The sequence below is a fragment of the Trachypithecus francoisi genome, unplaced genomic scaffold (assembly GCF_009764315.1).
Source record: "Trachypithecus francoisi isolate TF-2019V2 unplaced genomic scaffold, Tfra_2.0 Lachesis_group10, whole genome shotgun sequence".
In the NCBI taxonomy this organism is placed as follows: domain Eukaryota; kingdom Metazoa; phylum Chordata; class Mammalia; order Primates; family Cercopithecidae; genus Trachypithecus; species Trachypithecus francoisi.
This window is the reverse complement of record NW_022681455.1, coordinates 30,104,026-30,127,101: the sequence shown is the minus strand read 5'-3', so window position 1 is coordinate 30,127,101 and position 23,076 is coordinate 30,104,026. Positions and strand designations below refer to the sequence as shown.

The 23,076-nt window shown below is 46.5% G+C and overlaps 2 protein-coding genes across 4 annotated transcripts; one reads left to right on the top strand and one right to left on the bottom strand.

The window, feature by feature from the left end:
* Positions 1-2,469: 2,469 nt before the first annotated feature.
* On the bottom strand, positions 2,470-13,219 carry TRIM15 (tripartite motif containing 15). The gene is made up of 7 exons (XM_033219629.1): positions 11,378-13,219; positions 8,176-8,271; positions 6,929-7,159; positions 6,196-6,218; positions 4,529-4,644; positions 4,137-4,169; positions 2,470-3,331 (listed from the first exon to the last, which is right to left on the bottom strand). Exons 1-7 carry the CDS (start codon positions 11,756-11,758, stop codon positions 2,814-2,816), a joined length of 1,398 nt encoding a protein of 465 aa, XP_033075520.1. The 5' UTR covers positions 11,759-13,219; the 3' UTR covers positions 2,470-2,813.
* Positions 13,220-13,949: 730 nt separating this feature from the next.
* Positions 13,950-22,142, top strand: TRIM10 (tripartite motif containing 10). Of its 3 annotated transcripts, XM_033219618.1 has the most exons (8): positions 13,950-15,245; positions 16,406-16,501; positions 17,025-17,255; positions 18,251-18,273; positions 18,583-18,698; positions 19,876-19,908; positions 21,129-21,304; positions 21,843-22,142. In XM_033219618.1, exons 1-8 carry the CDS (start codon positions 14,817-14,819, stop codon positions 21,924-21,926), a joined length of 1,188 nt encoding a protein of 395 aa, XP_033075509.1. In that variant the 5' UTR covers positions 13,950-14,816; the 3' UTR covers positions 21,927-22,142. The 3 variants fall into 3 exon arrangements, with proteins under 3 accessions (XP_033075509.1, XP_033075507.1, XP_033075508.1); XM_033219616.1 differs by having other exon boundaries at positions 21,129-22,142; XM_033219617.1 differs by lacking the exon at positions 17,025-17,255 and having other exon boundaries at positions 21,129-22,142.
* The last annotated feature ends 934 nt before the right edge of the window (positions 22,143-23,076 follow it).

The following is a 23,076-nucleotide window of genomic DNA, read 5'->3' as shown; positions in this document are numbered from 1 at the left end:
GGTGGAAAGGTGACTGCGCTGAGCTCCAGGACGGGTAGATTCTACTTCAGCAGGTCACAAGGACCAGCTGTGAAACTTGTTAGACAAGTTCATTTAACTGTGTGCCAGTTTTCTCAACCACCAAATGAGAAAAACAAAATAGGTCTTACGTATTTCACAGGCTTGTTGTAAGGTTCAAATGAAGATATAATTAAAACAAATTTGTTTTAACTTTATAGCCTTGTGTAATGTTTGACCAATGTTACAATTAGCATATGTCGCACATAGCTTTTCTTTTGGAGGGGTTGCAAAGAGTATTTATGGCATAATCTAATTTATGTAAAAAAAAAGAAAACAATGTATATTTGTATTCAAAGCTTGCAGGATATACAAAAAATTGATATCAATGATTAACTATGGGGAGTGGCAAGGGGAAGTGTTGAGTGGGTGGGGAAAGAGGTTTTTATCTGTACACTTTGAAAATGTTTGAATTTTCTTAACCATGAGCATATACAACTTTTATAATAAGCACTGGGCAATACTACTACTACTACTACTACTACTACTACTACTACTAGATTGGACTACCAAGCCACTTAGGTCAGACAAGGATGGCTCTGTTCACCACACTGAGGGCGCAGAAGAAACCCCACATTGTCTGGTTTCTTTTATATCAAGAACCTCTATTTGTCCAGCAGTCAAGTTAAGGTTAATTATTCACATCACAATGATTCATGTTACAATTTTTATTTTTATTTTATTTTTATTATTTATTTATTTATTTATTTTTTTGAGACAGAGTCTCGCTCTGTCTCCCAGGCTGGAGTGCAGTGGTGCGATCTCTGCTCACTGCAAGCTCCACCTCCTGCGTTCCCACCATTCTCTTGCCTTAGCCTCCCGAGTAGCCGGGGCCACCGTGCCGGGCTAATTTTTTTGTATTTGGTAGTAGAGACGGGGTTTCACCGTGTTAGCCAGGATGGTCTTGATCTCCTGACCTCATGATCCACCCACCTTGGTCTCCCAAAGACCTGGGATTACAGGAGTGAGCCACTGTGCTCGGCCATGTTACAATTTTTAAATAAAATTCACATATGGTCCAAACTCTTTGAGTGCCTTTGAAACATCTGACCCATGCTTTAGGAGCAGGGCTCATGCAATAATGAAGATGTTCTTTGTTTGTTGTTTGTTTGTTTGTTTCTTGGAGACGGAGTCTCACTCTGTCACCCAGGCTGGGGTGCAGTGGCGCAATCTCAGCTCACTGCAACCTCTGCCTCCGGGTTCAAGTGATTCCCCTGCCTCAGCCTTCCAAGTAGCTGGGATCACAGGTGTCTGCCACCACACCCAGCTAATTTTTGTATATTTAGTAGAGATGGGGTTTCACCTGTTGGCCAGGCTGGTCTCGAACTCCTGATCTCAGGTGATCCACCTGCCTCGGCATACTGGCATGAGCCACAACACCCAGCCTGTTTTTGTTTGTTTGTTTGTTTCTTTGTTTGTTTGTTTTTGAGATGCAGTCTCACTCTGTTACTTGGGCTGGAATGCAGTGGCTTGATATTAGCTCACTGCAACCTCTGTCTCCCTGGTTTAAGTGATTCTCCTGCCTCAGCCTCATGAGTAGCCGGGATTATAGGCGCCTGCCATCATGCCCAGCTAATTTTTATATTTTTAGTAGAGACAGGGTTTCACCATGTTGTCCAGGCTGGTATCGAACTCCTGACCTTAAGTGATTCACCCGCCTCAGCCTCCCAAAGTGCTGGGATTACTGGCGTGAGCCACAGTGCTGACACTAAAGTGTTCTTGTACACAGGGTATTGTCTTACAGTACAGGGAACCTGGATTGGAGTTGAAGGCAGATTTTTTTCAGAGGTTGGGGTGGAAGGATGAGAATGTGAGTATTTAACTTGAGAGGAGAAAGGGTAGGTGTTGGGGAAACCATCACTTGTATAGGGATTCATACTTCGCTTTGTAAAGTTATTTTTACCTGTGGTCTGTTTCTGTGTCCACATAATAACTGCAATAATAACAAATATTTGAGAGGTTAGACCTGAGCAAAAGCCTTATTTTATTAAACAGTGGGGCCTGGTGATTGTCCCATAGTCTGTCATCAGGGGTGTCCTGACTAAAAGAAGGGACAGGATTGTGTCTTGGTCACAGAGGGATCATCACCCTTCCTTCTGCTTCTACTCCCTCCAGCCATCTCGGCCCTAAATTGCCAACACAGGCAGATTCCATTGGATTTAAGCCTTTCCTTCAGTCCCATCAGCACGAATTGGGCATATGGAATCCAGAGGTCTGTGAGTCACACTCTCTTAGGGCACTCCCTACAAGTCTAGAGAAATGACCAGAAGGGGAAGGAAAGGAAGGAGCCCTGGGGTCCACCCAGAGCTGATGAAGAGGCCCTAAGCCGTACAAAGGTGGAGGCATCTTCAGGTGTGTGTCAAAGTACGAAGTTAACTGTATAAATTAGTGCAAGTCCAGCAAAACCCTGGATTTCCCACGATGATTATTTTGAAACAGTTTAAACATTTTATTTTAGATCCCTTTCTCTGTTTTTTCCCCGAAAGCCCCGCTGGCTCCTAGGTTGGCTGTTGCCCTAGGCACAGCTGAACCCGCCTGTGGTTCTGCACTCAGAGATGCAGAGAAGGCTGGAGCGTCCCGGAGAGGCTCAGGATGTCAGGGAGCTGAGGGCCTAAGATAAATAAAGTATAAACAACCGCTGTTCGAGACTCAAGTCCCCTGTCCTTTCGCCTCACGCGGGCCGCGCGCTGGCCAGGGGCGGAGCTGGATCCCAGGGAGCGGCTGTCTCCGCTTCGCCGCCCTTCGCGCGCCCCACTTCAGCCTTTCAGGGTAAGGCAGGAACCCTTTTTCCAGACGGCAAAGAAAGGAAAGACTTTGCCGGAGAAAGAGGCAGCGAAGGTGAAGATGGGCTCCTGGGTCTGGGCGTTGAGGAGGGTCACCCGTCCGGCCTCGTAGTCCAGGGTGACGCCCACATAGCGCGGGATCTCGCTCAGCTGCAGGTCGGTGCCCGGGGAAGTGCTGGCCCAGCACTGCTGGTGCGAGATGATCACGGCCCAGAAGCCGTCCTCGGCGCTAAGGCCCATCTCCCCCTTCCTTCTCACCCCCTCCTCGGCCACCCCCACCGTGCAGCCGCCGCCGTCGCCGAGCTGCAGGTCAACCTGCCAGCGGTGGCGCCCCGAGGAGAAACCCGGGAAGCCCAGCACCGCCGGGAGGCCGTCGAAGCGCAGAGGGCTGTCTGGCAGGTTCTTCTTCTGCCGGGTGTACCTCACTGACTTCCTGTCTTCCGAGAGAATCAGGCTCCGGCTGGCGGTCTGAGGGTCCAGAGTGATGACCCCTAGAGGGAGGAGAGCGCAGACATCAACAGCGGGCAGCAACCACAGATGTTCCTAGAGCAGGCCACGCGCGTGGGAGGCAGAAGGAATACTGGACTTGAGCAGTCTGCCACTGGGCTCTGAACCGCCCTTCTACCTAATCAGCCAGTGGTGCTGTAAGGATTTGCTTCTCAAACTGCAGACGGAGGGACCAGCAGCATCCCCATTGCCTGGGAGCTTGTTAGAAATGCAGAATATTGGGCCCCATCCCACCCTACTAAATCAGAATCTGCATTTTAACAGGATCCCTAGGAGACCTTTCTGCATATTAAGTTTGAAAAGCACTGATCTATACCAGAGTGAGTGAGGTGATGCTTATGGAAACAATTTCTAAATTAAGCACCAATTTAAAAATATATGTGATTTTTTAAAAAAATTGCACATTTGTTCAAATCAATAAAGAGTCCAGCACAATACTGCTCAAAAAACTAGGACTTGATAAGTATTTTTCAACCAGTAATATCTATACAAGTAGATGACATTAATTGAGCACTTACTATGAGTCAGGTAATACACTAAGCTCTCTGCATGTATTAATTCATTTAGTCCTCACAGCTACTTATGGGACAGGTACAGTACCTTTTTCTTTTTTTTTTTTCATTTTACTGATGAAGAAAATATTGTGGGACAGAGGCTTAATAACTTGCCCAGTGTCTCAGAGAACTCAAGCAATGAAGCTCCAGAATTCATGCATTTTATTGCTCTGTTTGCTGCCATGGATTGAATGGGTGAATGGAAGAATGACTCCCCAAGTCCCAAGCTGTTTACCTGAATCTATTTCCAGATGATGCGCCAAGTTTTCTGAGGGAAGCAGAAATAGAAAGAGAGATCTGTGACTTATTACTTCTTATAGGCACCCCCAGGGGCAAGGTGTCTTGAGTACAATGTGAAGATGAGGACAGAAGCCTTGGCTTCTGCTGTGGTCTAGTGGAGGAGAAGTGGTCCTCACCCTCCTGGCATCTCAGTCCCGCACCTGTCCTTAGGGAGTGGAGGAGATGCTCTGGGAATGGTCCCCTGAATTAATTGAGATCACTAAGGGAAGGCTCTGGGGAGGGAAGAGGTCTTGAGCCGGGTTTCGAGGGCAGAGAAGGATGGAGATGGGTGGAAGGCAGGAGGGCAGCTAACGGGACTGGGGAAAACTGCAGCCCCTTCCCCTTTACCTGAGAACATCCTCATCATCTCTGGGAGGGTGAGTATTTTCCTGTGGAAATCACGGATCTTCTTGACAAGGTCAGGAGAGATGGCCTCAGGACTCACAAAAGTCTTCATCTCACACCTGCAGACAGGTTTGGTAACCAGTTAGGTCCAAATTCCAAAAACAAATGTTTGGGTGAGACCAAGTGAGGCTAAAATCAGACTGAAGAATGATCTTGGCGTCTGTGGTGAATAATCAGATTGAGTATCGTTTCTTTACTTTTGCTGGAAATGTGTAGTTACTAAAGTAGTAGGCATTTCAGTTAAACCTAAGAGGAACTAACGATAATTACTTCTCAAGAATTGGAGGTAGGCCCCTTTAGGAGAATGTTTGGGTCTGTCGGGGCCGAGGGACAGAGATCATTACCCCTTTTGACCTCTAGAGGGCAACAGGGTACCATTTGGAAACAGCCTTAAACTACCCTTGTGTATGCTGCTATTTGTAAAGGAAAAGAGGCTAGAAGGGAAGAAAAAAAGGATAAACGAAAATACATATTGCAATGAAAAAAACTCCTGATTCTGGTCCCAGCTCAGTCCTCATTAGAGACTTGCTGCGCTACCTCTTCACCCCCCGCGTCTGAGTTTCTTCATCAGACTGGAAGATCCCCAAGCCCTTCTAGATCTAAACCTCTAATGCTCTTTGAAAAGCATGTTTGGAGACACTTCCTGATTCATGGACCCTGGGTTTATCTTCCCTGCACGTAAATAGGCACAAAGCACATGACAAGTATTCCCTAGTCACTACACCTCTCCTCATCTCAGTGCAGACTACTAATGCTTATAGCAGAAAGGAAAGGAAAAGGCCATGCATTTACAATGCCTCTGGCTCCTGGTGGCTGTCCTTTTACAGTAGCATTAGAAAATCCTGAAGGAAACCAGAGATGTGTGTAAAAAATGAATGAATGAAAGAACAGGTTGGTATTCCCAGTCTCCATGCTTCTCACAGTCTACAGAAAGTATTCCTCCTTTGAATTACATTTTAAATGGTGTTAGATACTGACTCAAGAGGCCGGGCGTGGTGGCTCAAGCCTGTAATCCCAGCACTTTGGGAGGCCGAGACGGGCGGATCACGAGGTCAGGAGATCGAGACCATCCTGGCGAACACGGTGAAACCCCGTCTCTACTAAAAAATACAAAAAACTAGCCGGGCGATGTGGTGGGCGCCTGTAGTCCCAGCTACTCAGGAGGCTGAGGCAGGAGAATGGCTTAAACCCGGGAGGCGGAGCTTGCAGTGAGCTGAGATCCGGCCACTGCACTCCAGCCTGGGCGGCAGAGCGAGACTCCGTCTCAAAAAAAAAAAAAAAAAAAAAAGATACTGACTCAAGTACTAATAATTTCATAGATTAAATAAATGTTCCTGGATCAACCTAAAAACATGATTATTATTTATAACTTCACTTCTAGGGGAAAAATGTGTCCCCAATACCAACCAATTTAAAAATGAACCTTTAGAACGCAAATCTTTAGTGAGTTTGGACTGTTTGTGGATGGTTGAATGAGACAATGTGTCTGCCAGAGTGCCTTTGCTTTCCTGGAAGAGGGGAAGTAAGTGGGTGACAGTAAGTGACCCTGCCCCTTCGCCTTCAGTCTTGATGTTGAGTAAAAGGAGGCAGGACTGGGGAGTGGGCCCTACCTGCTCTGGTTGACTCTGACGTCCTACAAAAGAAAGACAAGAACATACCTTTAGTTTCCATAAGTCCTTCCTGTCAGGTATTCTGTACATCCTTTTTTCCTTAAAATATGAGCTCAAAACTGTCCTTCTGCAGAGAGTTGTCCTGTTTAATTACCTACTCATTAGATTGTTCTTTAACACCATGTTTTCTTACTAATTTGGGTCTCTGTAGTCAGTTCATTTGTGCTGGTTTCCCTGTTTCAGCCTTATCGTGGGGGTGGGTTGTGTCTGCAATGATTAGGAGGTGGTGGAGAGCAGGGGCCTGTCTTCATTTATCAGCTGGACCTGATATGAACCAGGATCATATATTCACAACCACAGCAGACACCAGTTATTGAGTTCTTTCTGTGTACCAGTAACCATGCCAAGCATTTTACATGGATTGTTTCTTATAATTCTGCAACAACTTTATGAGGGAGGTGCTATTATTTTCCCCATGCTTAGAGAGGTTAAGAGACTCAGTCAAGTCACACGATTAGAAGAGCCAACATTCAAATCCAAGACTGTCTGACCCTAAAGCCCTTAACATGACCACAGTGTATGACTTGGGCAATTCTCCAGCCCCTCTGGGTCTGCACTCCCTTAACCTCTCTCCACTTCCCTTTCCTGCTTCTCTCCAGCCCACAGCATGGTGCCCACCCCCTTCCCCATGGAGTCCCTCTCCTATCACATGAAGTAATGAGGTGTCTCTCACTTGTAGAAGCTCACTTGCTGGCTGCTGACACTTCTCCTCCAGCTCCCTGACCTGGGCTCCAAGCCGGGTGACTTCCTCAGAGACCTTTGTGATATATTCATCCCTCTCCTTCCAAATCTGCTGTTCCAGCTCCTGCAGCCTGGCCAGCAGGAGACACCGCTGTTGCTCCAGCTCCTGCTGCAGCCTCTCAAAAGCTGCTTCCACCTGATGCTTCTTGTTTTCAATCTGAGTCTGCAAGGGATAAAAAGTAGACATGATTAGGAAGGGGCTCAGAGATAGCTTCCAGGATGATCATCTATATATTTGTTCTTGATTAACAGGGATAGAGAGTAACTAGTTCCAAAACTTATTCTATTTACTAATACACCTAGAAGTAGATAGGTCTCAGGATGAACTTACAAGTGATGAGGACTGTGCTACTGTCTTAGCTAGAGATTCTGATAATAATACTACATTATGCTCTCAGAATTACGTTGAACTTTTCAAAACTATTTCCACAACTACAATACCATCTTAACCCTACTATACCTTCTTAAAGTTAGGGGGGAAGACTGTAGTCATTTCTTAGAGGCAAAAGGAAGTTGTGATACGAGTCAACACAACTTAGTGGGAGAGTGTGTAATTTTGGTTTTAGCCATGGAAATCACCAACTACAGGGCATAGTTTGATGAGAGCTGAGGGGATAGTGGAGAAGTTGTTTTGTCCCCACACTCTCTCCTTGGTCAAGGTACTAGAAATCCCCACACTGCGATTCCTCCATAACTTTATAGCATGAAAAAAGAGGCATGAGGGACCCAGATGTAGCCACACCATCAGCCTACTGTCCTCAAGGTCAGCCTGTGGTCAGGACTAGAATCCAGACACTAATATACACCTTCTGACCCCAAGCTTCCCATCTGAAGGTGGTGTGTTCAGGCAGACAGACTAGGATGGAAAGAACAATGAATTAAGGGTCAAGAAATCCAGGTTCATTATGAAATTGCACTTTGCTATGTGGCCTTGGGAGCATTGTTTTTCTGGACCTCAGTTTTCTGCTCTGTAAAATGTGATATACAAGATGGATCTTGGATTGCAAGGCATCAGAACCACTTCTAGTGCCCATGGTCTGAGATCCCAAATGCCTTTGTGCAGCCACAGGAAGGTGAATGAGAACAGTTTGCCAGGAAACAGATACCAGCCAACAGGTTTCCCCAGAATCTCTTCAGAAAACCTTCAAAGGAAAAGGTAGCCAGTGAAGTGGCCTGTACCAGCAGCACTTGAAGCTTCTGGTCTTCTCGACACTTTACATCCTCAATCTCATCTCTCTCCATGCTCAGAGCTTCCAGTCGACTCCTGAGACGATCCTATGGAGAGAAGAATGGGTGTATAGAGGTGACTGAATTAATAATTCAACTCACAATTATTAACTATCGCATCCTGGGCACACTGGTAAGTGCTGAGGGATTCAAAGGTGGAAAAGGCCCAGTCCTTATACCTAAAGAGAGATCACTATCTCAGGAAGAAGACAGTGTCAAGTGGTTAAAATACAGATAGATAAATGCAGTAGTCCAGAGGTACACACAGTAAGATGGGAACACAGAGGACAGCTCTGCCTGTAGGCCTAAGGGAAGGTTTGGAAAGCAGATAACATTTACAGTGCACCTTGAAAGATAAGATAAATTTCCAGTTGAATAGACAGGGAGAGAAAAGGACTTAGTGCCCACAGATGTGAAGGACCTCTTCAAGGAGAACTACAAACCACTGCTCAAGGAAATCAGAGAGGACACAAACAAATGGAAAAAACATACCACATTCATGGATAGGAAGAATCAATATTGTGAAAATGGCCATATTGCCCAAAGTAATTTATCGATTCAATGCTATCCCCATCAAGCTACCATTGACTTTCTTCACAGAATTAGAAAAAAACACTTTATATTTCATATGGAACCAAAAAAGAGCTCACATAGCCAAGACAATCCTAAGCAAAAAGAACAAAGCTGGAGGCATCATGCTACCTGACTTCAAACTATACTACAAGGCTACAATAACCAAAACAGCATGGTACTGGTACCAAAATAGACATATAGACCAATGGAACAGAATAGGGGCCTCAGAAATAACTCCATACATCTACAACCATCTAATCTTTGACAAACCTGACAAAAACAAGCAATGTGGAAAGGATTCCCTGTTTAATAAATTGTGTTGCGAAAACTGGCTAGCCATACGCAGAAAACTGAAACTGGACTCCTTCCTTACACCTGATATAAAAATTACCTCAAGATGGATTAAAGACTTAAATATAAGACCTAAAACCATAAAAACCCTAGAAGAAAACCTAGGCAATACCATTCAGGACATAGGCATGGGCAAAGACTTCATGACTAAAACACCAAAAGCAATGGCAACAAAAGCCAAAATTGACAAATGGGATCTAAACTAAAGAGCTTCTGCACAGCAAAAAAATTATCATCAGAGTGAACAGGCAGCCTACAGAATGGGAGAAAAAAAACTGCAATCTATCCATCTGACAAATGGCTAATATCTAGAATCTACAAAGAACTTAAACAAATTTGCAAGAAAAAAACAAACAACCCCAACAAAAAGTGGGTGAAGGATATGAACAGATACTTCTCAAAAGAAGACATTTATGCGGCCAACAAACACACAAAAAAAGCTCATCATCACTGGTCATTAGAGAAATGTAAATCAAAACCACAATTAAATACCATCTCATGTCAGTTAGAATGGCGATCATTAAAAAGTCAGGAAACAACAAATTCTGGAGACGAAGTGGAGAAATAAGAATGCTTTTACACTGTTGGTGGGACTGTAAATTAGTTCAACCGTTGTGGAAGACAGTGTAGTGACTCCTCAAGGATCTAAAACCAGAAATACCATTTGACCCAGCAATCCCATTACTGGGTATATACTCAAAGGATTATAAATCATGCTGCTATAAAGACACATGCATACGTATGTTTATTGCAGCACTGTTCACAATAGCAAAGACTTGGAACCGACCCAAATGCCCATCAATGATAGACTGGATAAAGAAAACGTGGCACATATACACCATGGAATACTATGCAGCCATAAAAAAGGATGAGTTCATGTCCTTTGCAGGGACATGAATGAAGCTGGAAACCATCATTCTCAGCAAACTAACACAAGAATAGAAAACCAAGCACCACATGCTCTCACTTGTAAGTGGGAGAGCACATGGACACAGGGAGGGGAACATCACACATCAGGGCCTGTCAGGTCATGGAAGGCTAGGGGAAGGATAGCATTAGGAGAACTATCTAATGTAGATGATGGGTTGCTGGGTGCGGCAAACCACCATGGCCCGTGTATACCTATGTAACAAACCTGCATGTTCTGCACATGTATCCCAGAACTTAAAGCATAATTAAAAAATTTTTTATAAAAGAAGAGGACTAGTGCCCCTGAATTGTAAACTTAAAAAGAGAGAGGTGGAAGAAGGGGAGAAGAGTATTCTAGGAGGAAGAGACTATGTTCAAAAAGTGCTGGAAGCAGGAATGAATAAGACAGTTCAGGAAAATAACAGCAAACGCAGCTCAGTCTGGCTAGACATATGGTGCCTTGAGGAGGGTGGCTGAGCGATGAGGCAGGATGGGGAGGAAGGATCCCGACTACAAAGGGCCTTGAATGTCTTGCTAAAGACACTGGACTTTCTTTGGGCACTAGGGATACATGGGAGGATTTTGAGCAGAGGAGTGACTTTGTGTTTTAGGAGGATCTGTCTCCCAGCGGATTGGAAGGTGACTGGAAAGGGTGGGAATGGAGACAGGGAATGCAGTTGAGACTGCAAAGTCTGGGCAAGAGATAGGGAGAACCTGGCTGACAGGATAAGGCAGAATTAAAGATTTGGGAGATGTTTCTAAGGAAACCACTTCCAGACCTGGTGACTGGTTGACAAGAGAGAGATCTGAGAGGCTGACGGGAAAGTGCCCCAAGATCAGATGGGAAATTCTCACAATTCTGGATGACTGCCGCCCTCCCTTTCTCAAGAAGGAGAGCAGTGCTAGCAGGTTCCCCAGCTCCTCTCTCCCCTCTGTGCCCTGGCACTCAGGGCCCTAGAAATCCCATTTCCAGTCTGGATCCTGGGAGAACAAATTCACCCTGCCCATAATCTGCAGAAGATGCCACTTGCACTGCAGCTTTCTTTCCATAGTGAGTGAAGCCAAGGCCAGTTCTTTGCACTCCATCTCTGAGGTGTCCTCTGAGAGCTGGAGCTGAAGATCCCCCCAGACCAGGAACTAGTACACATCCAAGTGGAGCCTATCTGCCTTCAGTCTGGGAATGCCTGGAAAGTCCCTATAACCTTAGGGTTCCCTGATGTGGAAGCCAGGTCTTTCATCCAGATCCCCACCCGATTTCCTCCCATCGTAACAGGACATCATCCTGCCCCAAATAGGCCCTAGGTAAAGTCACACTTCTTACCCGGTAGGGCTGAATGGCTTCGTCCAGGAATCCCACGGTGTGCGCCTGGTGGGTGGGACCTTCTCTGCAGAACACACAGAGGAACTCGGCGTCGTTCTCACAGAAGAAGTAGATCTTCTCCCCATGCTCCTCGCAGTAAGTTTCTCCCAGCGGGCCCAGGGGCACAGGGGCCATGGGAGTCTCTGCCTGCTCCTCCTCTTGGCAGAGCGGGCAGAGCAGGATCTTGCCCGAGGACTGGGCCCCCATCTGGGAGAGCGTGGGGAGGCAGAGCCGGCAGAAGGTGTGTCCACAGGGAGCGGTCACCGCATCCTCCAGCGGCCCCACACAGAAGGTACAGGCGGGCAGCTCGTGGACCACCTTCAGGGACGGGGTTGAGGGCATCACGGTGCCTTCCCCAGCCCGTCCACTCCGGCCTCCTTCTCAGACCACGCGAATTCCCTTTCGCTGAAATCGAGTCACACTTACACGAATCGCAGAGGTAAAGGGCTGCAAGGCAGAGAGAGAGAGAGAGAGAGGAGAGAGAGGCAGGAATGCCAGCACAGGAAGCCACCTGGCTCCGCCTCTTGTGCTCCCTAGAACCCTGGCCACCACCTATCAGCGGAGTGGGTCCAAATTCCAGGGCGTCTTGAATTACCCAGAATTTCCCAGTGGCGGCTAAGTAAACCAGTTCTTTACTCCTGGCTCCTTCTGGTCACTAGGGTGGAGAACAGAGCACACCATGAGGTCACAGGGAACTGGGGTTTCCTGGAATCTCTAGACCACAGTGGCTGGGGAGAACTGGGTAGCAGACGCTTCCTGTCAGATGGAGCAGGTGGGTGCCATAAACTTCTAGCTTTGAGGCGTGCCCACAGCATCAAAGTCCAGGCTGGAGTGAGAGGTGTGGACTTCGGGAGACTCTGTGGGAAGTGTGTGGGCGGGACGCTGTTTCCACACTGCCGGTCGGGTGTAAGGATTGCTCATCGGGACCCCTCTTCTCCCCTTTCTTCCCTCACCACATCTGCCCATGGTGGCCCCTCCTACGGTCTCAAGTCCCCCACCACCTGGCACAACAGTCCCCGCAGGGATTCGGGTAACACTGGACGATCTTATTTATTTATTTATTTATTTTATTTTATTTTATTTTTTTTACTGTAGCAGGGAGAAGGCAAGAAACCGTAATGCAAATGGTTTATGTTGATACACGTTAGAAAATGATTAGTCAAAAAGATAAACAGTTTCAGCCACATTTATCTAGGGTTTAGTATTTTTATATTACTACATTCAATTTTAATAATCCTCTAGGCAAACATTATTACCTTCATTTTACAGAGAAAGAGATGTAAACTGACTTTCCAAATGTAAAGTGACTTTCCAGAGGTCACAGGGCTAGAAAGTATCATGTCAGGGACGAACCCAGTCTCCTGGAGTAAAGCCCCTATGCTCCTCCCACACCCCACGCCAGGACCAAGATCAGCTGCCACAGTCCTTCATCCACGCACTCACATCTGTGGATAAAACCAGGCCTTCCCACATTCTCCCACTGGGTGATCAGCCTAGACCCTTGTGGTTGCTCCCTTTTTACTCTAATCACTTTATCTCCTCCCTTTCCCACCCAATCTCTGTGCTTCCTGCCACGAGTGCAGCCCAGGAGCCAATTTGTCCAATACAGGAGCCACCAGTCACACGTGTCTACTGAGCACTGAAATGTGGCCGGTCTGAATGGCGGCGTGCTGTATATATAAAATACACACCGGATTTTTTTTTTTCTTTTTCTTTTTCTTTTTTTGAGATGGAGTCTCGCTCTGTTGTCTAGGCTGGAGTGCATTGGTGCGATCTCGGCTTACTGTAAACTCTGCCTCCTGGGTTCACACCATTCTCCTGCCTCAGCTTCCCGAGTAGCTGGGACTACAGATGCCCACCACCACGCCCGGCTAATTTTTTCTGGTATTTTTAGTAGAGACGGGGTTTCACCATGTTAGCCAGGATGGTCTCGATCTCCTGACCTTTTGATCCACCCACCTCGGCCTCCCAAAGTGCTGGGATTACAGGTATGAGTCACTGCGCCTGACCTACACACTGGATTTCAAAGGCTTTGCACAAATTAAAAAATGGAAAATATCTTATCAATAACTTTTTATGCCGGGCGCGGTGGCTCAAGCCTGTAATCCCAGCACTTTGGGAGGCCGAGACGGGTGGATCACGAGGTCAGGAGATCGAGACCATCCTGGCTAACACGGTGAAACCCCGTCTCTACTAAAAAATACAAAAAACTAGCCGGGTCAGGTGGCAGGCACCTGTAGTCCCAGCTACTCGGGAGGCTGAGGCAGGAGAATGGCGTAAACCCGGGAGGCAGAGCTTGCAGTGAGCTGAGATCCGGCCACTGCACTCCAGCCTGGGTGACAGAGCAAGACTCCGTCTCAAAAAAAAAAAAAAACAAAAAAAACAAAAACTTTTTATAAGGATCACATATTGAAATGATAATATTTTGGAAATATAGGACCAAATAAAAAACATCATTAAAATTACTTTCACCTGTTTAGACTATTTTTATATGGCTACTAGGAAATTTTAAATTGCATATGTGGCTCACATTGCATTTATGTTGAATGGCATTGCTTGGAAGACATAGATCTGACAGCAAATTATTTATGGTCACTCACCTTCTTACTTGTGTGCCTTGGGCAAGCTGAATAACCTGGCTGGGCCTCAGCTTTCTCATTTATAAAATGGAGATCCTAATAGCACTGATGTTGCAGAGCAGACACAAAAATAAGATCATACTTTTAAATTGCTTATATCAACGTAAGATGTGCCGTCATTGTAAATAAATTCTGGCCATTGCTAGTTTTCTTTCTCCTCCCCAACATAGGGAATATTCCAGCCTCTTTTGAGGCTTGCGGCAGGCCAGTTGAGGCATCACCATTTAAATTGCTGGTGCAGTGTACTCCCTGGCACTAGGACCTTATCTGAGCCTCACACTCTCCTGCTTGTTGATGGGCAAGCCCTGGGCTGGCTGATATCTCCAATCTCTTTGGAGACAGCTGGCCATATTGCAGGAAGGCTGGAGTGGCATCTCCACTCTGTGACCCAGTCTCCCACCTGCCCCCAAAAGAATATTTCTTTTGACAGTGGACAGCTGACGTATCACCACTTTCCTTCTACTGTGAGTGTATCTGGATGGACAGAAAGGAATGGCCAGCCCCTGGTTATGGTCATCTAAGATCACCTCTGAAATGCTGTGAGCCCCTCTTCCTTCCTCTCCTCTGCTATTTCCCATCTCTGCTGTTGGCAGAATAGAATCCTGGCTGCCAGATATGCAAGTGTGTGACGATATGGGTGCTGGTGCATATTTAATATGTACCTGTGTCCGGCCATGTGCACATGTGGGTGTGTGAGTGTGTGGCCCAGCCCTTCCCCCATGGCCAAGCAGAGAGGGTGGCCTTGAGGAAGCCATAGCAGCATGGCCTCTGCTGCCTCTGTGACCAGCCTGGCAGATGAAGTCAACTGCCCCATCTGCCAGGGTACCCTGAGGGAGCCGGTCACTATTGACTGCGGCCACAACTTCTGCCGGGGCTGCCTTACTCGCTACTGTGAGATCCCAGGCCCAGACCTAGAGGAGTCCCCTACTTGCCCACTCTGCAAAGAACCCTTCCGTCCTGGGAGCTTCCGGCCCAACTGGCAGCTGGCTAACGTGGTGGAGAACATCGAGCGCCTCCAGCTGGTGTCTACACTGGGTTTGGGAGAGGAGGATGCCTGCCAGGAGCACGGAGAGAAGATCTACTTCTTCTGTGAGGATGATGAGATGCAGTTGTGCGTGGTGTGCCGGGAGGCTGGAGAGCACGCTGCCCACACCATGCGCTTCCTGGAGGATGCGGCGGCTCCCTATAGGGTAGGAAAGGGGAACTGGGGGATCCCAGGGTGGACTGGACAGGACTAAGAGAAACAGCAGAGTTGTGGATTATTTAGGCCACCCGGAGGCCAAATTCTTTCTCCTTACTTACATGATCACCCAGGCAATAGACCCAGGCATGGAAAATTATGTTTATGTTTTATGTTTTTTTGAGTGTGTTCTGTGTTCACTTGTGGCCAACAGATAATGGGAGTTCAACAAATACTTGTTGAATGAATGAGTGACCAAAACATGAGTGTGTATGTCTGTGCCATGGATCAGGTGTGTCTGAAGTTTGTATCTGAGGGAATGGTTGTACAAACAGTGTGTGTATGTGTTAACACTTGCATGTTTAGAAATGTGTCTTGTGTGTTTGTGTGGGAGTCTGAGTATGTATGTATTTGAGTGTGAGTGTAACTCAGAGCTCCTGTTTGTGAAAAATTCATGTTTACATATATTCAGGTTGGGTAAATATATGTGGCATGACATTTTATCTGTCATTAAATGAGTGTGTGCTAGTTTTAGTTGTTTATGCATTGTGTTTATGAATTGTGTTTTAGTACAAGTCTGTGTGTGGATGTCTTAATTAGTTAATTAGCAACTGATAGTGAGAATTCTAATTTATCTTTGAACACACGTATTTATAATGTGTGTGTACCTGTTCCTAACTCTATTCTGGAGCAAATTATTTTTACATTACCCAAGTTTCTTCTCCCCTTTGGAGTCATACACAGATAATTGATTCCAGTAACAAGGGAGGGTTATTATTTACACATGTTCCTTTGGGATGTGTCGGAAACTGGAATGATTTCGGTGCAGGGCATATCAAACTCAGGACAGACCCCAGATACCACTTACCCAAAGCAAAACACGATAGAATGTTTAACCTGAAGAAAGACTCAAGTGGGAAAACCAAGTCACAGCCTCTAGTGGCACAGGATAAAGGGGAAAGTCCTGACCCAAAGTCTTGGAGACAAATCAAGAGGAACAAGACCTAAAGGGACTAAGCTGTCAGGGCGGTGAAGGCTCGGGGATTGTCAGCTAAGGAAGAGACTCCTCTCCCGGGGCCATTTCATTCCTGGAGGCAGAGGGTCAGATGACAAGACAAACCCTGAACAAATCAATATCCATCTTGAGTATTATATGTTCCTTCTCCCCAGGAACAAATACATAAGTGTCTTAAATGTCTAAGAAAAGAGAGAGAGGAGATTCAAGAAATCCAGTCAAGAGAAAATAAAAGGATGCAAGTCCTCCTGGTAAGTCATCACCCCCTCCCCAGGTTCCTCCCCTTCCTCAGGGTCCAATGTCTTCTTGAAACTGAGGCAACATAGATTATAGGGCTTTGAAGTTATTATGAGTTTAAATCCTGACTCTGACACTAACTCTATGACCTCGAGCAACTCTCCAACTTCAGTTTACTTATCTGTAAAATGGAGAGTAAAAATCATCATGATCTCATTGAATTACTGTAAGTATTAAATGAGACTGTGACTGTAAAGTAGCTCAGGGCTGTGCACATAATGTGCTTTTCATACAAGACAGGAGGTAGGGTGTCCCCATCACCTCCTCCTACACCTCCTCTAAGCCCTACCCCTTTTAGAAGCTGCAGCAGATGGTGCTGAGACAGCACTGTGAGTTTTGCTCCCTGAAATGGGATGACAGGTGAAAAGGAAACCGTGACGCAGTTCCAGATCTACCTGGGGACAGGGTAGGAGGAAGAGGAGCAGAGGGAGAAGGAGGAAGCAAACTTTCTCTTGGGCTCTCCTCCTGCCCCCTCAGACTCAGGTGTCCACCAAGAGACAACAGGTGATTTCTGAGTTCGCACACCTGAGGAAGTTTCTAGAGGAACAGCAGAGCATCCTCTTAGCACAATTGGAGAGCCTGGATGGAGACATCTTGAAGCAACAGGATGAATTTGATTTCCTGGTTGCTGGAGAGATCTGCCGGTTTAGTGCTCTTATTGAAGAACTGGAGGAGAAGAATGAGAGGCCAGCAAGGGAGCTCCTGACGGTGAGGCCTGAACCTGAACCCTGCCCCACCTGTGCTGTTCTGTGACTCTTGTATCTTTGCCTTGCCTAAGTCATGTCTCCCTGACTCACACATCTCTGTATCCCAGATGGGAGGTAGGTCAGAGGACCAGAAGGTCTCAATTCTGGTTCATGCTTTTCCAAGAGTTCCCTGGTCACTTTTTGCTCTCTGGTCTCCACCTCTCCATCCCACCATCTGCCAAAAAGGGAGGACACTTCCCTTAAATATTTCACAGGGCTTTTGTGAGGATCCAACAGTGAGATGGAAGTGAAAGTAGCACTTTGAAAAGTATTAAGCACATTGCAAACCATTCTCTATAGCCTACATGTCACCATCCACCAGTCAGGAAGTTTGTGCTGGTCTATTTCACTTCCTCACACTGGAGGAGAGATACTGGGGTCCCCACAAGGTATTGGAAAGGCAGCATGACTTAGAAGGATGCCCTCAGGACTGAGAAACAGGAGACCTTGGTATGAGACATATTTTGCCTCTAATGAGCAGGGGAAGGTCACCTCATCATCTTTATCTAAAAAATAAAGGCTTTGGGCTCCGATCCCCAGAGGTGGGTGAGTCCCAATGCTCTGTGACTCTACACATCTGGTATCCTTTTCCTGTCCAGGGCTAGAAATATATTTTGTATTTTCCAGTCATAAGAAAAGTGGGAGGAACCTGGGCAACATAACAAAATTCCGTCTCTACAAAAAAAAAAAAAAAGTTAGCCAGGCATGGTGGCACACCCTTGCAGTCCCAGCTACTCAGGATGCTGAGGTGGGAGGATCCCTTGAACCCAGGAGGTTGAGGCTGCAGTGAGCCATGATCATGCCACTGTATTCCAGCCTGGGCACCGGAGTGAGACCCTTTCTCAAACAAACAAACAAAAAATAAATAAATAAAATAAAAATTTTAAAAAGAAAGAAAGAAAAGAAAAATGGAAAGGAGAAGCTGGAAACTGAATCCCTGGTATCTCTTTCTCCTAGGATATCAGAAGCACTCTAATAAGGTAAGCAATATAGTCTCTCTCTTTTCTTTTTCTATATAAATATACATGTACCGCATGCCTAGTTATTGCCACACAAGTATGTAACATTCTCACTTAAGAATGTAAATTTATGTATAAACCTCTATATACCCAAATGCCTTCTCAGGTGTACCCAAAGATGCCCAAAAATGGGCAGTGGGATTCATCCATAGGAAGTATGTCTGCCTGCAGGAACTAGCACCTTCATGCCGTTTTAGAAGATGACCGGCTGAGTCTGGAGACATTATTAAGGATGATAATTCCCAGACCCAACCATTTCTGTGCCCCTAGATGTGAAACCAGGAAGTGCCGGAAACCAGTGGCTGTGTCCCCAGAGCTGGGCCAGAGGATTCGGGACTTTCCCCAGCAGGCCCTCCCGCTGCAGAGGGAGATGAAGATGTTTCTGGGTAAGAGAACCCCAGGCCTCCACAGAGCACAGGTGGCCATGAAGCCCGGGTTTAGGAGTGGACTCCACGCTCCACTGCTGAAAGGTGTGACTTTGGCAAGGTTTATTCGTTCCTGTGCCTTGATTTTCTTATTTGCAGATTTTTATAAAATCTGCCTATTAGGATACTGTAACGATGAAGAAAGAGAATAAAGGTGAATATTTCTGGTGAAAAAGTTAAACTGATTTTAAAATAATTCAACAAATCTGATCAGTGGTCATTAAGCAATATGAAAGATAGTGATTAACAGTATATCATTCTTAATAAATTAAAAAATCCCACAGCAACATTTGTAATACGTGATAAGTTTTTGATGATGAGCATTGTTAATTAATAGCCAGCCACAGTATTTATCTTGACCCTGTGGTAGCTGGCCCGTCCCTCCCTCCTTCTCACTTTCCTTCTGTTAGTCTGACTCTCAGAGTTGGACGGTCCTGCGGGGACTGTGCTCCATTTCCTTTTCCGGAACAGGGAGTGGTGTAAGGGGCGGGAGAGGGTTTGGAATGACAGTCAAGAATGGGATATGGCTCTCTGCCAACCACCTCCTCACTAACTGTGACACAATGAATGATGACACCAATTGTTAAATGACTCACCCACAGTGATGTCACCCTAGAAGGACTTTTCCCATAAGTCCATTTCCTGCAAATACTTCCAGTGGCCTGGCAGTGAAGGAGATTTTACTCTAATCAAAGGCTGACCTTTGACTCTCCCCAAAATTATTTCCAAGTGGAATAATAAATAAATGAACCCATTTCTCTATTCATTAAGCCGATATTTCTTGAGCATTTACTATATCCTGGGCTCTGCGGGTACAGAGGTGAGCAAGGCAGACATGGTCCCTGTTTGCTCAGGGCTGGGGCAGTGGGGCTCCCAGCAGCAGCAGCATTGCCCAGGAACTTGTCACAAATACAGATGTTCAGCTTCACCCCAGACCACCTGAATCTGAAACAGTTGTGTTTTAGCAAAAGCGCTCCAGATGATTCTGATGCAAGCTTGGAACCACTGGCTTAGAGGATTCCAGCTTCCATTCTTCTTGTTGTTCCTTCCCTCTTCTGGGCCTCAGTTTCCTCATCATTAAGTGTCTGATGGTTTTGTAAGACTAATAAAATCTCATCCTGGTTTATTTTCTTTACAGAAAAACTACACTTTGAGTTGGACTATGAGCCAGGTAAGCAGCCTATGTCAGGATAGGAGAGAATGACAAGTCCTTGAAAAGGAGAGACAATTTTGCAGGATTCTATCTGGGCACTACAATAGTCATAATATACACCCATGCATACATATGCACATCATATATATTAAATATACACGTATGTGCTTGTATAGAATACATGTGTGTATATATGTGTGGGTGTGTGTCACATTCTTTGTAAGGCTCTCAGGAGAACCATGAAGAAAGGACAAGCACACACACATACTACATTCGTGGTATGAAGCTCATATCCTGATCTGCACATGTTGAGTAGATAGGAGGATTAACACAGAATGGGATAAGGTCCATTTGGGAATGCTTTCTGCATAAAGGGGACTTTGATCTGGGTTTATAATCACATCTTTAGAACTGTGAAGAACCCCTGCTTCCTCTCAGATGTCATTTCACAGATGACAGAAGGAGGGTGGCCTGTGGGTGGGAAAGAAATGAACAGAAGGGACCCCTTCAAGGCTGTCGTTTCTCAATCAACCAGCCTAAGAACCTGGGAGTCACGGAGTTGTTGGAGGGGGTTCTCTAACCCATGGATGGGCCTAAATTTATGGAAGCTTCTCAATTTATGAATACTAAAAGTAACAAAATGCAAAGCTCTGCAGCAGCTTTTGGTGTTAAAAAGTGGTCCTCAGACTCTGACAGTTTCAGAATTACTGAGGCCGAGTGAATAACCCAGGCGTGAGCCAGAGAGCCTGCCAGGAGGGAAGACTATAAATGAGTCACCAGTGCCCTGGGAGGAAAGCAGGGAGGAATCATAAAGTTTGGACTGAAGGGAGAAATGTCTCTGCACTCCGGGATAGAGACGGGAGGAGGGGAGAATGTGGTGTATTGGCCCCAGGAGATCCGAGCTGGCACACACAGCTTTGGAAGCTAACCAATTTGCGATGAGCAGAAGAGCTTTCCCAAGGACCACATGGAACTAAACGAGAGCTTTCACATCTCTGAGGCAGGCTTTTCAGGCTTTACATGTGCACGAATCACCTGGGCATCTTGTTAGGATGCAGATTCTGAGAGTGTATTTCAAACAAGTTCCCAGGTGATGCCACACTGTTGGTCCATGTAGGCACTAGACCTGTTTTTGGTAATAATAACACTAACAGGTAGGGCCCAGGGGGAGTTTCTAGGCCTTCCTTGGAGGTGATAGCATGTCTGCTGACATCTGTCCCTTTTGGTTATCCCCACAGCTCACATTTCTCTAGACCCTCAGACTTCCCACCCCAAGCTCCTCTTGTCCGAGGACCGCCAGCGGGCTCAGTTCTCCTACAAATGGCAGAACTCCCCAGACAATCCCCAGCGTTTTGACCGGGCCACCTGTGTTCTGGCCCACACTGGCATCACAGAGGGGAGACACACGTGGGTGGTGAGTATAGACCTGGCACACGGGGGCAGTTGCACCGTGGGCGTGGTGAGCGAGGATGTGCAGCGGAAGGGAGAGCTTCGACTGCGGCCAGAGGAGGGCGTGTGGGCTGTGAGGCTGGCCTGGGGCTTCGTCTCGGCTCTGGGCTCCTTCCCCACACGGCTGACCCTGAAGGAGCAGCCCCGGCAGGTGCGGGTGTCTCTTGACTATGAGGTGGGCTGGGTGACCTTCACCAATGCTGCCACCCGAGAGCCCATCTACACCTTCACTGCCTCCTTCACTAGGAAGGTCATTCCCTTCTTTGGGCTCTGGGGCCGAGGGTCCAGTTTCTCCCTGAGCTCCTGAGAAGGAGCAGTTACCTACCCTCCTCTAAGTACAGGACTCAAATCAACCCAAGAACCATGTGGACTTGATCCCTGGCTGAGTCACCTGGACGACTTGGAGTAGAAATGACTGCTTTAGAAGATGGATGGGGCCAGTTGGTAAGGGATAGAGGAGAGGACACTCAATCTACTGATCAAGCCCTGTCTTCAATGCCCAGTGGATGGCCAGGGTACCTGGGTACTCAGGCTGCTGCCAGCTCTCCTCACCACCATCCTTGCTAGGCACAAAAGTAGCTGCATAGACAGAGCACTGGATTTGAAGTCAGAAGACCTGGGTTCTTGAAGAAGCCTTGTAACCAGTTGTATGACTTTAAACAAGACATCTCACCTCTTTTCATCTTGTTTTCTTCCAATAATGTTAGAGTTGATGTAATCACATTCTCTAGAACCATTTATTTTGTGTTAACTATGAACCAAGCAATGTGGTAGCCACTGGTGATTTGAAAATATATATATTTAAAAAACCTGTTATGTATCTGAAAGAGCTCTTGGGAAGACAGAGAAACATAAAGAGGCAATTACAGCACAGTGTGGTGGGTGCTATGGGAGGTCCAACCACAGCATTATGGGAGCTCAGGGGAAGGGGTGTAGCCCAATCTGGAGGGAGAGGGTGAGTGGGGGATGGCTTTCTGAAAAGGGTGGTCTGAAGGATGTCTATGGTCAATAGGGAAAGAGGGGAAGAAGCATCTTAAGAAGAGGAAACAGCAGAGAACTGGCTGGATGACCTGTGATCCATGGAGCACTGGGTCATCTCCATTGTCCTCATGGGCAGATGTGTGCCATCCCCAGCCGGCACCACTCACTGCCTCCTTCCTCCTGGTGGTGCCGCTTCTGGCTGAGATGAAGGTGCAGGGCCTGGGGGCAGGCGGACATAAGGCATAGCCATAAATCACAACCCAAGAAGCACACTCAGCCCCTGGGGAAATTGTCTTCCTCATCAGTTGATTACCATCTGATGTCAAGAAATGAGATAGTGGAAGCAAATGGGTCACAAATAACTCAGCTGTGGGCTCAGAAATTGCTAGGTAAAAGAATTCCAGAAGAAGGCCAGGGCATAAGTTGGATGACCTATGACCTTTAGCCTAAAGACTTGAGACTACCGTAGTTGCGACTACAGTAGTGACATCTGAGAAATGGGATGGAAGAGTGACCATGTTTTATTTTCTAGTTCTTATCAATATTGTATTTCATTTTGCATAATCATGCCCTTCACTGACAGACTCTTCAACATCATCTCTGTTTACACTGCTCAGATGTAAACTACAATGCTCTGTCATCTCCCTACTGGGTCTCCTGGGAGGAGGGGAGCCATCCAGGGTGCAGTCTCTAACGCAGAAGGCACAGTGTGCTTAGGCCCAAGCTTAGAATTCAATTGAGAAGTTCTATTGTTCA

Excerpts from the sequence above, each read along its gene's own strand:
- TRIM10 (XM_033219616.1), top strand. The coding sequence starts at position 14,817 with ATGGCCTCTGCTGCCTCTGTGACCAGCCTGGCAGATGAAGTCAACTGC. Across the intron at positions 16,502-17,024 it reads AAAGGATGCAAGTCCTCCTG|ACTCAGGTGTCCACCAAGAG; the intron begins GTAAGTCATCAC and ends CTGCCCCCTCAG. Across the intron at positions 19,909-21,128 it reads TGAGTTGGACTATGAGCCAG|CTCACATTTCTCTAGACCCT; the intron begins GTAAGCAGCCTA and ends TTATCCCCACAG.
- TRIM15 (XM_033219629.1), bottom strand. The coding sequence starts at position 11,758 with ATGCCCTCAACCCCGTCCCTGAAGGTGGTCCACGAGCTGCCCGCCTGT. Across the intron at positions 7,160-8,175 it reads AGAAGCTTCAAGTGCTGCTG|ACTCAGATTGAAAACAAGAA; the intron begins GTACAGGCCACT and ends TATCCCTTGCAG. Across the intron at positions 4,645-6,195 it reads GTCAGAGTCAACCAGAGCAG|GTGTGAGATGAAGACTTTTG; the intron begins GTAGGGCCCACT and ends ACCTGTCTGCAG.